The sequence below is a fragment of the Callorhinchus milii genome, unplaced genomic scaffold, assembly GCF_018977255.1.
Source record: "Callorhinchus milii isolate IMCB2004 unplaced genomic scaffold, IMCB_Cmil_1.0 Scaffold916, whole genome shotgun sequence".
NCBI lineage: Eukaryota > Metazoa > Chordata > Chondrichthyes > Chimaeriformes > Callorhinchidae > Callorhinchus > Callorhinchus milii.
In genome coordinates, this window is record NW_024705657.1 from 16,748 (window position 1) to 29,095 (window position 12,348).

At 45.7% G+C, this 12,348-nt stretch overlaps 2 protein-coding genes across 2 annotated transcripts; both read left to right on the forward strand.

Annotated features, from left to right (window-relative positions):
• Positions 1-2,804: 2,804 nt before the first annotated feature.
• LOC121852538 (ATP-dependent DNA helicase PIF7-like) lies at positions 2,805-4,720 on the forward strand. The gene is given in 2 exon segments (XM_042346509.1): positions 2,805-4,266; positions 4,269-4,720. Coding segments are annotated over 2 exon segments (1,914 nt in total).
• Positions 4,721-8,711: 3,991 nt separating this feature from the next.
• Positions 8,712-10,628, forward strand: LOC121852539 (ATP-dependent DNA helicase PIF7-like). Its single transcript, XM_042346510.1, has one exon. It carries the CDS (start codon positions 8,712-8,714, stop codon positions 10,626-10,628), a length of 1,917 nt encoding a protein of 638 aa, XP_042202444.1.
• Positions 10,629-12,348: the final 1,720 nt, after the last annotated feature.

The window sequence follows — 12,348 nt, forward strand, 5'->3', positions numbered from 1 at the left end:
TCCTATCATTGTGGACCTTCTGATGCCTGTTCATGTTTGATGAGTGTGTAAATGCCTCCCCACACACAGAGCACAGGAATGGCTTCTCGCCCGTGTGTGTTCTCTGATGGTCTTGAAGAGTTGACGAGTGTGCAAATGCCTTCCACACACAGGGCACAGGAATGGCTTCTCGCCCGTGTGTGTTCTCTGATGACTCTGAAGATGTGATGACTTTGCAAATGTCTTCCCACACACAGGGCACAGGAATGGCTTCTCGCCCGTGTGCGTTCTCTGATGAGTTTGAAGAGTTGACGATTGTGCAAATGCCTTCCCACACACAGGCACAGGAATGGCTTCTCACCCGTGTGTGTTCTCTGGTGTCTCTGAAGATGTGATTGCCGTGAAAAGGACTTACCACACACAGAGCAATTGAATGGCTTCTTGTCTCCGTGTGCGTGGGGCTGTGGAGAGCGTCTCTGCTCCATGTGAGCGTAGTAACAGCAGCGGTGTTATCGAGTCAAAAGTTTGCTATCGGCCGCAAGGATGTTTAGCGTTGAGTTTTGGATTTGTTAACTGCTAAAACAAGAACGACACTCGCGTCTAACCGAGACGCAAAAAAATCCCGCTAATTTGACGACGAACACGTTTAAGAGTTTATCCGCGAAAATAGACACTTACTTGGAATTCACGGTATATCGATGTCTGGAACCCGTCTGAAGATGTCGCCACGAACTCTCCCGATGCAAAGTCGCCTAACTGTCGACACAGCAATTGTGCTCGCCAGGCTGCGTTGTCTCGCGGTTGAAGGGCGATCAGCAGAGCGACGAGTCGAGCGTCCAACCTCATCAAGTTCCCTCTCGAAATGGCATTGAGCTCTGCTTCTGAGCCGCCTTATAACTCCCCCCCTAGGATCCAATCCTTTGTCTTTCAGGATATTTGCATTCGATTGTTAATTTTGGAAGGTACAATCCGCATGTCTATTAACATACCGAAGAGTAATGTGCCCATTGTGCTTCATGCATGAATATGTAAGTGCATCTCAGTGTGTAATTGTGCGCTTATTTTGAATAAATAGAAAAACTTTGTCCTCGATTTAAAGTGAATGCAGAGAAATTAGCATGTAACTTTAGAAAAGGAAGAGAGCGGCCTTCTCGACGAGGGAGTGAAACCCAATAGGTAATATTATTTTACAGCGTTACAATGGATAGGTTGTAGTTCATAGGTTATACTATTATGTTTCACTATGTTAGAGCTTAACATGTGAGAGTATACAATATCAGAGTTGATCAAATGCGACGACCAAGGGCGTCAATCGGGTGAGTTTGATCAGAGGCTTTAATCAAAGGCGTCATCCCATCACGGAACACCACCTCCCTGCGTTTATCACAGCAATAGAAATGTTTAAATACGTTTTTTAAATCATGTGTATTGTATAAATGTAATAATGTGTGATTGTGATTATACTCTAGTATGTATATCTATTCGATTCCATTGATACGACACATTCAGCCAACAGTGGACAGTGTGATTCTAATTCGACTCGTGGATTCAAATGATTGTAATTCGATTCTAATCCTGCATATCCTACCCCCGGTTCGAATATTAAATTAACATACGTACGACCACAGTTTGATTCTAATATGAGCACAGTGCGATTCTAATGCTTCTTATGCGATTATAATCCAACTATAACAGGCAATCGTATTTTGATCAAATGCGACGATCAAGAGCGTCAATCGGGTGCGTTTGATCAGAGTATTTGATCAAAGGCGTCATCCCATCACTGAACACCACCTCCCTGCGTATATAACAGCAACAGAAGCAACTACAGCAGAAACCACAACAGCAGCAGATTTCGAGGGCGACGCAGCTACTTCCGATTCTGCTGTCCAGCTGTTTGTTGTCGGACCTGCTCTCGCAGGACCCCACACGTCTTTGGAAATGATTGCGATGATCATGTCTGAGCTGAGAATTACGTCACTCAAGATTACTTTGTTTAGGCAGGTTAGTGTTATCGGGGCTCTGTGAATACTACTCATGAATGAAATCACACTCCTGTATGACCGACATTGTACTAATTTTGGTTGATCGAGTAGAACAAGGCACGTGCCATGTCCAGACGAATTCTTATCAACAACAGTGTCCTTAAATATGATGCTAAAATAAATCGTAACACTGGATTAAATGTGCACCTCTTAACCCCTCCCTCGCATTTACGACTAACGATTTGCATTTGCACATAACATACATTCAAGCACAGTAAAAAGGCTAATACGGCCATATTGTTATTCTAAACTTGAATGCGATTGTGCTCGCCAGGCTGCGTTGTCTCGCGGTTGAAGGGCGATCAGCAGAGCGACGAGTCGAGCGTCCAACCTCATCAAGTTTCCTCTCGAAATGGCATTGAGCTCTGCTTCTGAGCCGCCTTATAACTCCCCCCCTAGGATCCAATCCTTTGTCTTTCAGGATATTTGCATTCGATTGTTAATTTTGGAAGGCACAATCCGCATGTCTATTAACATACCGAAGAGTAATGTGCCCATTGTGCTTCATGCATGAATATGTAAGTGCATCTCAGTGTGTAATTGTGCGCTTATTTTGAATAAATGGAAAAGTTTCGTCCTCGATTTAAAGTGAATGCAGAGAAATTAGCATGTTACTTTATAAAAGGAAGAGAGCGGCCTTCTCGACGAGGGAGTGAAACCCAATGGGTAATATTCTTTTACAACGTTACAATGGATAGGTTGTAGTTCATAGGTTATACTATTATGTTTCACTATGATAGAGCTTAACATGTGAGAGTATACAATATCAGAGTTGATCAAATGCGAGCAGGCTACCTTGAGAGCGATCGCGAATGGGTTGCGTGTCTGGAAGAAGCCTCGCTCTTTCAGATGCCGTACCAGCTTCGTCAACTCTTCGCTACGATTCTGCTGTATTCCATGCCAGCAGACACGAAGGATCTCTGGGATAAATTCTACGACGAATTGGCTCGCGATTACGAGTACCAGTACCGCGAGCTGACCAACAAAGAACAAATGGTAAAGTTCAAGACCCTTCACAGCCTCCACGAGTTCCTCACGGCAGGTGGGATGGCTCTGTCGGACTTTGACGACCTCCCGCAGCTTTCCGAGTACCCACACTTGGTCTTGGACTCGCTGCTTGCGAAGAACCATATCCGCCGCGAAGTGGAAGGATATGATAGAAACGAGCTACAAGACATCGTAGAAGATGCTGACAGACTCAACACGAACCAGACAGAAATCTACGACGAAATTGTTGGCTCAGTCGAAGACAGTCAACCCGATCAAAAGCTGTTCTTCATCGATGGTCCGGGCGGCACGGGGAAGTCCACGCTGCTCAACCATGTGCTGGCGAAGATACGTCTTCAAGGCAAGATTGCGATTACTGTTGCTTCCAGCGGCATTGCCTCGCTGCTGCTTCCAGGCGGCCGTACCGCACATTCCACGTTCAAGATCCCGTTGAAACCGACGAACATATCCACATGCTTCATTCGAAAACAGTCCAAGCTCAAAGCATTTATCAAGGAGGCAAGTCTTATCGTTTGGGATGAAGCCCCAATGACGCACCGGTTTGCGTTTGAAGCGGTGGATCGCACGCTTCGCGATATTTTGGACAATCTGCATGAACCGTTTGGAGGCAAAGTGGTTGTCCTGTCCGGTGACTTTCGACAGATTCTTCCAGTTGTCAAGAAAGGAACACCAGCTGATACTGTGGATGCGTGTTTCAAGTCGTCCGACCTGTGGTCCCACATCAAGCAAGTTCATCTGACTGTGAAGATGAGAGTCCAGTGTGCAGAGAACCAAGAATCAGCCGCAGAACTTGCTGCCTTTTCAGATTTTCTTTTGGAAGTCGGAGAGGGTAGGCATGAAGTTGATCCAGACCTCGGTCCGGATTGCATCAAGATTCCGCGTGCCATGGTGATCGACAATCCTCAATACGACCCAGACATCGACGGAGATGAGGACGGCAGTCATCAGCCCGTTCCACTCGGGTTGAAGAGGATTTTCGATGCCATGTACAGTGCAGATGAATTGAATTACCCTACGGTGGCAACGAACGACTACTTCGCTCGCCGCACTATTCTGACGCCGACCAACGCCGCTGTGCAGCGAGTGAATGAGGCTGTCGCGGATCGCCTCAGAGAAGCTCCACAAGTGTACCTGTCTACAGATTTGGTTGAGGACGACGAGAGAGCAGGGTCAGCATTCTTTGAGACAGAGCTCCTTAACTCGGTGAACATCAACGGGGTTCCGCCACACAAGTTGATCTTAAGAAAGGCATCCCAGTGATGATGATGCGCAACTTGAACCTGGACGCTGGCCTGTGCAACGGAACACGGCTTCGCATCGTGGAAATGAAGCCACACGCCATTCGCGCGACTATCCTGACAGGAACCCATAACGGTAAGGAGGTGTTGATCCCTCGGATCTTCTTCATCATCGACGACGACACGAATGACTTCCCATTTCGACTTCGGCGCAAACAGTTCCCCATTGTCCCAGCCTTCGCGATGACCATCAACAAGGCGCAAGGGCAAACTGTTCACAACCTGGGATTATATCTACCAACGCCATGTTTCTCGCACGGCCAACTGTACGTGGCATTATGGCGAGTCACGGCAAGATCCAACATCAAGGCGCTTATTGAAGGACCTGATGACGAGGAGGAAGACGGAGTGTACACGAAGAATATCGTGTATCGCCAGATATTTCAATAAGTTGCATTCTATATTTGAATAAGTTGCATTCTTTAATATTGTCGATTGAGCGTCTCATAAAAATTCATATAACCTCACAAAAATAAACATAAACAATCCCCAAAACATGTCTATTGTGTTCAGCCACTTTCAACTCCCCACCAACCAAGTATATACACACCGCCCGCGAAGCGGGCGGCGACTGCTAGTCGTGTATAGTATAACAGTTTACATTTTATAGAGTACAGTTTATCCCCGACATACTTCGGATTGGGACTGGTACGTTGATGAAGGATTAACTACGGGGACCTTTCCCCTCAAGGAACACGTGTTAATCGGGTAGACAGCCAAGATGCTGCCGGTTAAGGGCACACTTGTGTGACGGAGATCCTCCACCTGAAATTCTCTCATATTTTTGCTAGGAACATTATAAAATAAAGACCGGACAAACATTTGTTAAAAATACTTTTTATTAATCTGCAATCATTTTTATGTCAAAACTCGAAGGAAATATGTATTATGTCCTATGTTCACACATTTCCAGTAGGATGCAAACCATTTCCGTTCCAGGAATACCAAAGCATTTCCTTATTAGTTCACCAAATTTGTTAACTGTGCGTCTATGTTGAAGTCAAGGCCATATATCCAACGAACGCGTCATCAATGTACATCCTGAAATCGGCTATCTAAAGTCGATGTTTTTATACTTGAAAACTGAAACGTTTAAAATGTTGAGTAAAGATGTACCTACAGACGCATTCCAACTTCAGCTCAACAGGAACACTTAACGACTACAATTGAACAGTCTCACAACCAGTGCTCATCACACCACTTCGGCAAGTAATCCGATAACATTACAAACCACCACTGTGCACGCCAATAAACTCTCACAAAAACTGTAAAACTAAAATGGTCAAAATTACACACAAAAGTTATCGATACGGCTTAATAGATATAACCACATGACGTAATTTTTTTCAGTCACCCCGAGCTCTCTGGTTGACTGTCGAGCCACTCCATTACATCCAGCCATCTCTCGGGATCCAACTGCATGGGATCGAAGGTGGAAACTTCTTCAGGACTCATTGCAGCACCTTGAATTTCAGCTTTTGATTTCAGTTTCCATTCATTGTGGACCTTCTGATGCCTGTTCATGTTTGATGAGTGTGCAAATGCCTCCCCACACACAGGGCACAAGAATGGCTTCTCGCCCGTGTGTGTTCTCTGGTGACGCTGAAGATGTGATGAGTGTGCAAATGTCTTCCCACACACAGGGCACAGGAATGGCTTCTCGCCCGTGTGTGTTCTCTGATGACTCTGAAGATGTGATGAGTTTGCAAATGTCTTCCCACACACAGGGCACAGGAATGGCTTCTCGCCCGTGTGTGTTCTCTGGTGAGTTTGAAGATTTGATACCTGTGCAAATGTCTTCCCACACACAGGGCACAGGAATGGCTTCTCGCCCGTGTGTGTTCTCTGATGACTCTGAAGATGTGATGAGTGTGCAAATGTTTTCCCACACACAGAGCACAGGAATGGCTTCTCACCCGTGTGTGTTCTCTGGTGTCTCTTAAGACTTGATGACCATGAAAATGCCTTCCCACAGACAGAGCAATTGAATTGTTCCTTGCCCCCGTGTGCGTGGGGCTGTGGAGAGCGTCTCTGCTCCATGTGAGCGTAGTAACAGCAGCGGTGTTATCGAGTCAAAAGTATGCTATCGGCCGCAAGGATGTTTAGCGTTGAGTTTTGGATTTTGTTAACTGCTAAAACAAGAACGACACTCGCGTCTAACAGAGACGCAAAAAAATCCCGCTAATTTGACGACGAACACGTTTAAGAGTTTTTCCGCGAAAATAGACACTTACTTGGAGATTCACGGTATATCGATGTCTGTAACCCGTCTGAAGATGTCGCCACGAACTCTCCCGACGCAAAGTCGCCTAACTGTCGACTCAGCAATTGTGCTCGCCAGGCTGCGTTGTCTCGCGGTTGAAGGGCGATCAGCAGAGCGACGAGTCGAGCGTCCAACCTCATCAAGTTCCCTCTCGAAATGGCATTGAGCTCTGCTTCTGAGCCGCCTTATAACTCCCCCCCTAGGATCCAATCCTTTGTCTTTCAGGATATTTGCATTCGATTGTTAATTTTGGAAGGTACAATCCGCATGTCTATTAACATACCGAAGAGTAATGTGCCCATTGTGCTTCATGCATGAATATGTAAGTGCATCTCAGTGTGTAATTGTGCGCTTATTTTGAATAAATGGAAAAACTTTGTCCTCGATTTAAAGTGAATGCAGAGAAATTAGCATGTAACTTTAGAAAAGGAAGAGAGCGGCCTTCTCGACGAGGGAGTGAAACCCAATAGGTAATATTATTTTACAGCGTTACAATGGATAGGTTGTAGTTCATAGGTTATACTATTATGTTTCACTATGTTAGAGCTTAACATGTGAGAGTATACAATATCAGAGTTGATCAAATGCGACGACCAAGGGCGTCAATCGGGTGAGTTTGATCAGAGGCTTTAATCAAAGGCGTCATCCCATCACGGAACACCACCTCCCTGCGTTTATCACAGCAATAGAAATGTTTAAATACGTTTTTTAAATCATGTGTATTGTATAAATGTAATAATGTGTGATTGTGATTATACTCTATATGTATATCTATTCGATTCCATTGATACGACACATTCAGCCAACAGTGGACAGTGTGATTCTAATTCGACTCGTGGGATTCAAATGATTGTAATTCGATTCTAATCCTGCATATCCTACCCCCGGTTCGAATATTAAATTAACATACGTACGACCACAGTTTGATTCTAATATGAGCACAGTGCGATTCTAATGCTTCTTATGCGATTATAATCCAACTATAACAGGCAATCGTATTTTGATCAAATGCGACGATCAAGAGCGTCAATCGGGTGCGTTTGATCAGAGTATTTGATCAAAGGCGTCATCCCATCACTGAACACCACCTCCCTGCGTATATAACAGCAACAGAAGCAACTACAGCAGAAACCACAACAGCAGCAGATTTCGAGGCGACGCAGCTACTTCCGATTCTGCTGTCCAGCTGTTTGTTGTCGGGACCTGCTCTCGCAGGACCCCACACGTCTTTGGAAATGATTGCGATGATCATGTCTGAGCTGAGAATTACGTCACTCAAGATTACTTTGTTTAGGCAGGTTAGTGTTATCGGGGCTCTGTGAATACTACTCATGAATGAAATCACACTCCTGTATGACCGACATTGTACTAATTTTGGTTGATCGAGTAGAACAAGGCACGTGCCATGTCCAGACGAATTCTTATCAACAACAGTGTCCTTAAATATGATGCTAAAATAAATCGTAACACTGGATTAAATGTGCACCTCTTAACCCCTCCCTCGCATTACGACTAACGATTTGCATTTGCACATAACATACATTCAAGCACAGTAAAAAGGCTAATACGGCCATATTGTTATTCTAAAACTTGAATGCGATTGTGCTCGCCAGGCTGCGTTGTCTCGCGGTTGAAGGGCGATCAGCAGAGCGACGAGTCGAGCGTCCAACCTCATCAAGTTTCCTCTCGAAATGGCATTGAGCTCTGCTTCTGAGCCGCCTTATAACTCCCCCCTAGGATCCAATCCTTTGTCTTTCAGGATATTTGCATTCGATTGTTAATTTTGGAAGGCACAATCCGCATGTCTATTAACATACCGAAGAGTAATGTGCCCATTGTGCTTCATGCATGAATATGTAAGTGCATCTCAGTGTGTAATTGTGCGCTTATTTTGAATAAATGGAAAAGTTTCGTCCTCGATTTAAAGTGAATGCAGAGAAATTAGCATGTTACTTTAGAAAAGGAAGAGAGCGGCCTTCTCGACGAGGGAGTGAAACCCAATGGGTAATATTCTTTTACAACGTTACAATGGATAGGTTGTAGTTCATAGGTTATACTATTATGTTTCACTATGTTAGAGCTTAACATGTGAGAGTATACAATATCAGAGTTGATCAAATGCGAGCAGGCTACCTTGAGAGCGATCGCGAATGGGTTGCGTGTCTGGAAGAAGCCTCGCTCTTTCAGATGCCGTACCAGCTTCGTCAACTCTTCGCTACGATTCTGCTGTATTCCATGCCAGCAGATACGAAGGATCTCTGGGATAAATTCTACGACGAATTGGCTCGCGATTACGAGTACCAGTACCGCGAGCTGACCAACAAAGAACAAATGGTAAAGTTCAAGACCCTTCACAGCCTCCACGAGTTCCTCACGGCAGGTGGGATGGCTCTGTCGGACTTTGACGACCTCCCGCAGCTTTCCGAGTACCCACACTTGGTCTTGGACTCGCTGCTTGCGAAGAACCATATCCGCCGCGAAGTGGAAGGATATGATAGAAACGAGCTACAAGACATCGTAGAAGATGCTGACAGACTCAACACGAACCAGACAGAAATCTACGACGAAATTGTTGGCTCAGTCGAAGACAGTCAACCCGATCAAAAGCTGTTCTTCATCGATGGTCCGGGCGGCACGGGGAAGTCCACGCTGCTCAACCATGTGCTGGCGAAGATACGTCTTCAAGGCAAGATTGCGATTACTGTTGCTTCCAGCGGCATTGCCTCGCTGCTGCTTCCAGGCGGCCGTACCGCACATTCCACGTTCAAGATCCCGTTGAAACCGACGAACATATCCACATGCTTCATTCGAAAACAGTCCAAGCTCAAAGCATTTATCAAGGAGGCAAGTCTTATCGTTTGGGATGAAGCCCCAATGACGCACCGGTTTGCGTTTGAAGCGGTGGATCGCACGCTTCGCGATATTTTGGACAATCTGCATGAACCGTTTGGAGGCAAAGTGGTTGTCCTGTCCGGTGACTTTCGACAGATTCTTCCAGTTGTCAAGAAAGGAACACCAGCTGATACTGTGGATGCGTGTTTCAAGTCGTCCGACCTGTGGTCCCACTTCAAGCAAGTTCATCTGACTGTGAAGATGAGAGTCCAGTGTGCAGAGAACCAAGAATCAGCCGCAGAACTTGCTGCCTTTTCAGATTTTCTTTTGGAAGTCGGAGAGGGTAGGCATGAAGTTGATCCAGACCTCGGTCCGGATTGCATCAAGATTCCGCGTGCCATGGTGATCGACAATCCTCAATACGACCCAGACATCGACGGAGATGAGGACGGCAGTCATCTGCCCGTTCCACTCGGGTTGAAGAGGATTGTCGATGCCATGTACAGTGCAGATGAATTGAATTACCCTACGGTGGCAACGAACGACTACTTCGCTCGCCGCACTATTCTGACGCCGACCAACGCCGCTGTGCAGCGAGTGAATGAGGCTGTCGCGGATCGCCTCAGAGAAGCTCCACAAGTGTACCTGTCTACAGATTTGGTTGAGGACGACGAGAGAGCAGGGTCAGCATTCTTTGAGACAGAGCTCCTTAACTCGGTGAACATCAACGGGGTTCCGCCACACAAGTTGATCCTCAAGAAAGGCATCCCAGTGATGATGATGCGCAACTTGAACCCGGACGCTGGCCTGTGCAACGGAACACGGCTTCGCATCGTGGAAATGAAGCCACACGCCATTCGCGCGACTATCATGACAGGAACCCATAACGGTAAGGAGGTGTTGATCCCTCGGATCATCTTCATCAGCGACGACGACACGAAGGACTTCCCATTTCGACTTCGGCGCAAACAGTTCCCCATTGTCCCAGCCTTCGCGATGACCATCAACAAGGCGCAAGGGCAAACTGTTCACAACCTGGGATTATATCTACCAACGCCATGTTTCTCGCACGGCCAACTGTACGTGGCACTATCGCGAGTCACGGCAAGATCCAACATCAAGGCGCTTATTGAGGGACCTGACGACGAGGAGGAAGACGGAGTGTACACGAAGAATATCGTGTATCGCCAGATATTTCAATAAGTTGCATTCTATATTTGAATAAGTTGCATTCTTTAATATTGTCGATTGAGCGTCTCATAAAAATTCATATAACCTCACAAAAATAAACATAAAACAATCCCCAAAACATGTCTATTGTGTCCAGCCACTTTCAACTCCCCACCAACCAAGTATATACACACCGCCCGCGAAGCGGGCGGCGACTGCTAGTCGTGTATAGTATAACAGTTTACATTTTATAGAGTACAGTTTATCCCCGACATACTTCGGGATTTGGGACTGGTACGTTGATGAAGATTAACTACGGGGACCTTTCCCCTCAAGGAACACGTGTTAACGGGTAGACAGCCAAGATGCTGCCGGTTAAGGCACACTTGTGTGACGGAGATCCTCCACCTGAAATTCTCTCATATTTTTGCTAGGAACATTATAAAATAAAGACCGGACAAACATTTGTTAAAAATACTTTTTATTAATCTGCAATCATTTTTATGTCAAAACTCGAAGGAAATATGTATTATGTCCTATGTTCACACATTTCCAGTAGGATGCAAACCATTTCCGTTCCAGGAATACCAAAGCATTTCCTTATTAGTTCACCAAATTTGTTAACTGTGCGTCTATGTTGAAGTCAAGGCCATATATCAACGAACGCGTCATCAATGTACATCCTGAAATCGGCTATCTAAAGTCGATGTTTTTATACTTGAAAACTGAAACGTTAAAATGTTGAGTAAAGATGTACCTACAGACGCATTCCAACTTCAGCTCAACAGGAACACTTAACGACTACAATTGAACAGTCTCACAACCAGTGTTCATCACACCACTTCTGCAAGTAATCCGATAACATTACAAACCACCACTGTGCACGCCAATAAACTCTCACAAAAACTGTAAAACTAAAATGGTCAAAATTACACACAAAAGTTATCGATACGGCTTAATAGATATAACCACATGATGTAATTTTTTCAGTCACCCCGAGCTCTCTGGTTGACTGTCGAGCCACTCCATTACATCCAGCCATCTCTCGGGATCCAACTGCATGGATCGAAGGTGGAAACTTCTTCAGGACTCATTGCAGCACCTGAATTTCAGCTTTTGATTTCAGTTTCCATTCATTGTGGACCTTCTGATGCCTGTTCATGTTGATGAGTGTGCAAATGCCTCCCCACACACAGGGCAACAAGAATGGCTTCTCGCCCGTGTGTGTTCTCTGGTGACGCTGAAGATGTGATGAGTGTGCAAATGTCTTCCCACACACAGGCACAGGAATGGCTTCTCGCCCGTGTGTGTTCTCTGATGACTCTGAAATGTGATGAGTTGCAAATGTCTTCCCACACACAGGCACGGAATGGCTTCTCGCCCGTGTGTGTTCTCTGGTGAGTTTGAAATTTGATACCTGTGCAAATGTCTTCCCACACACAGGGCACAGGAATGGCTTCTCGCCCGTGTGTGTTCTCTGATGACTCTGAAGATGTGATGAGGTGCAAATGTTTTCCCACACACAGAGCACAGGAATGGCTTCTCACCCGTGGTGTTCTCTGGTGTCTCTTAAGACTTGATGACCATGAAAATGCCTTCCCACAGACAGAGCAATTGAATGTTCCTTGCCCCCGTGTGCGTGGGGCTGTGGAGAGCGTCTCTGCTCCATGTGAGCGTAGTAACAGTAGCGGTGTTATCGAGTCAAAAGTACGCTATCGGCCGCAAGGATGTTTAGCGTGAGTTTTGGATTTTG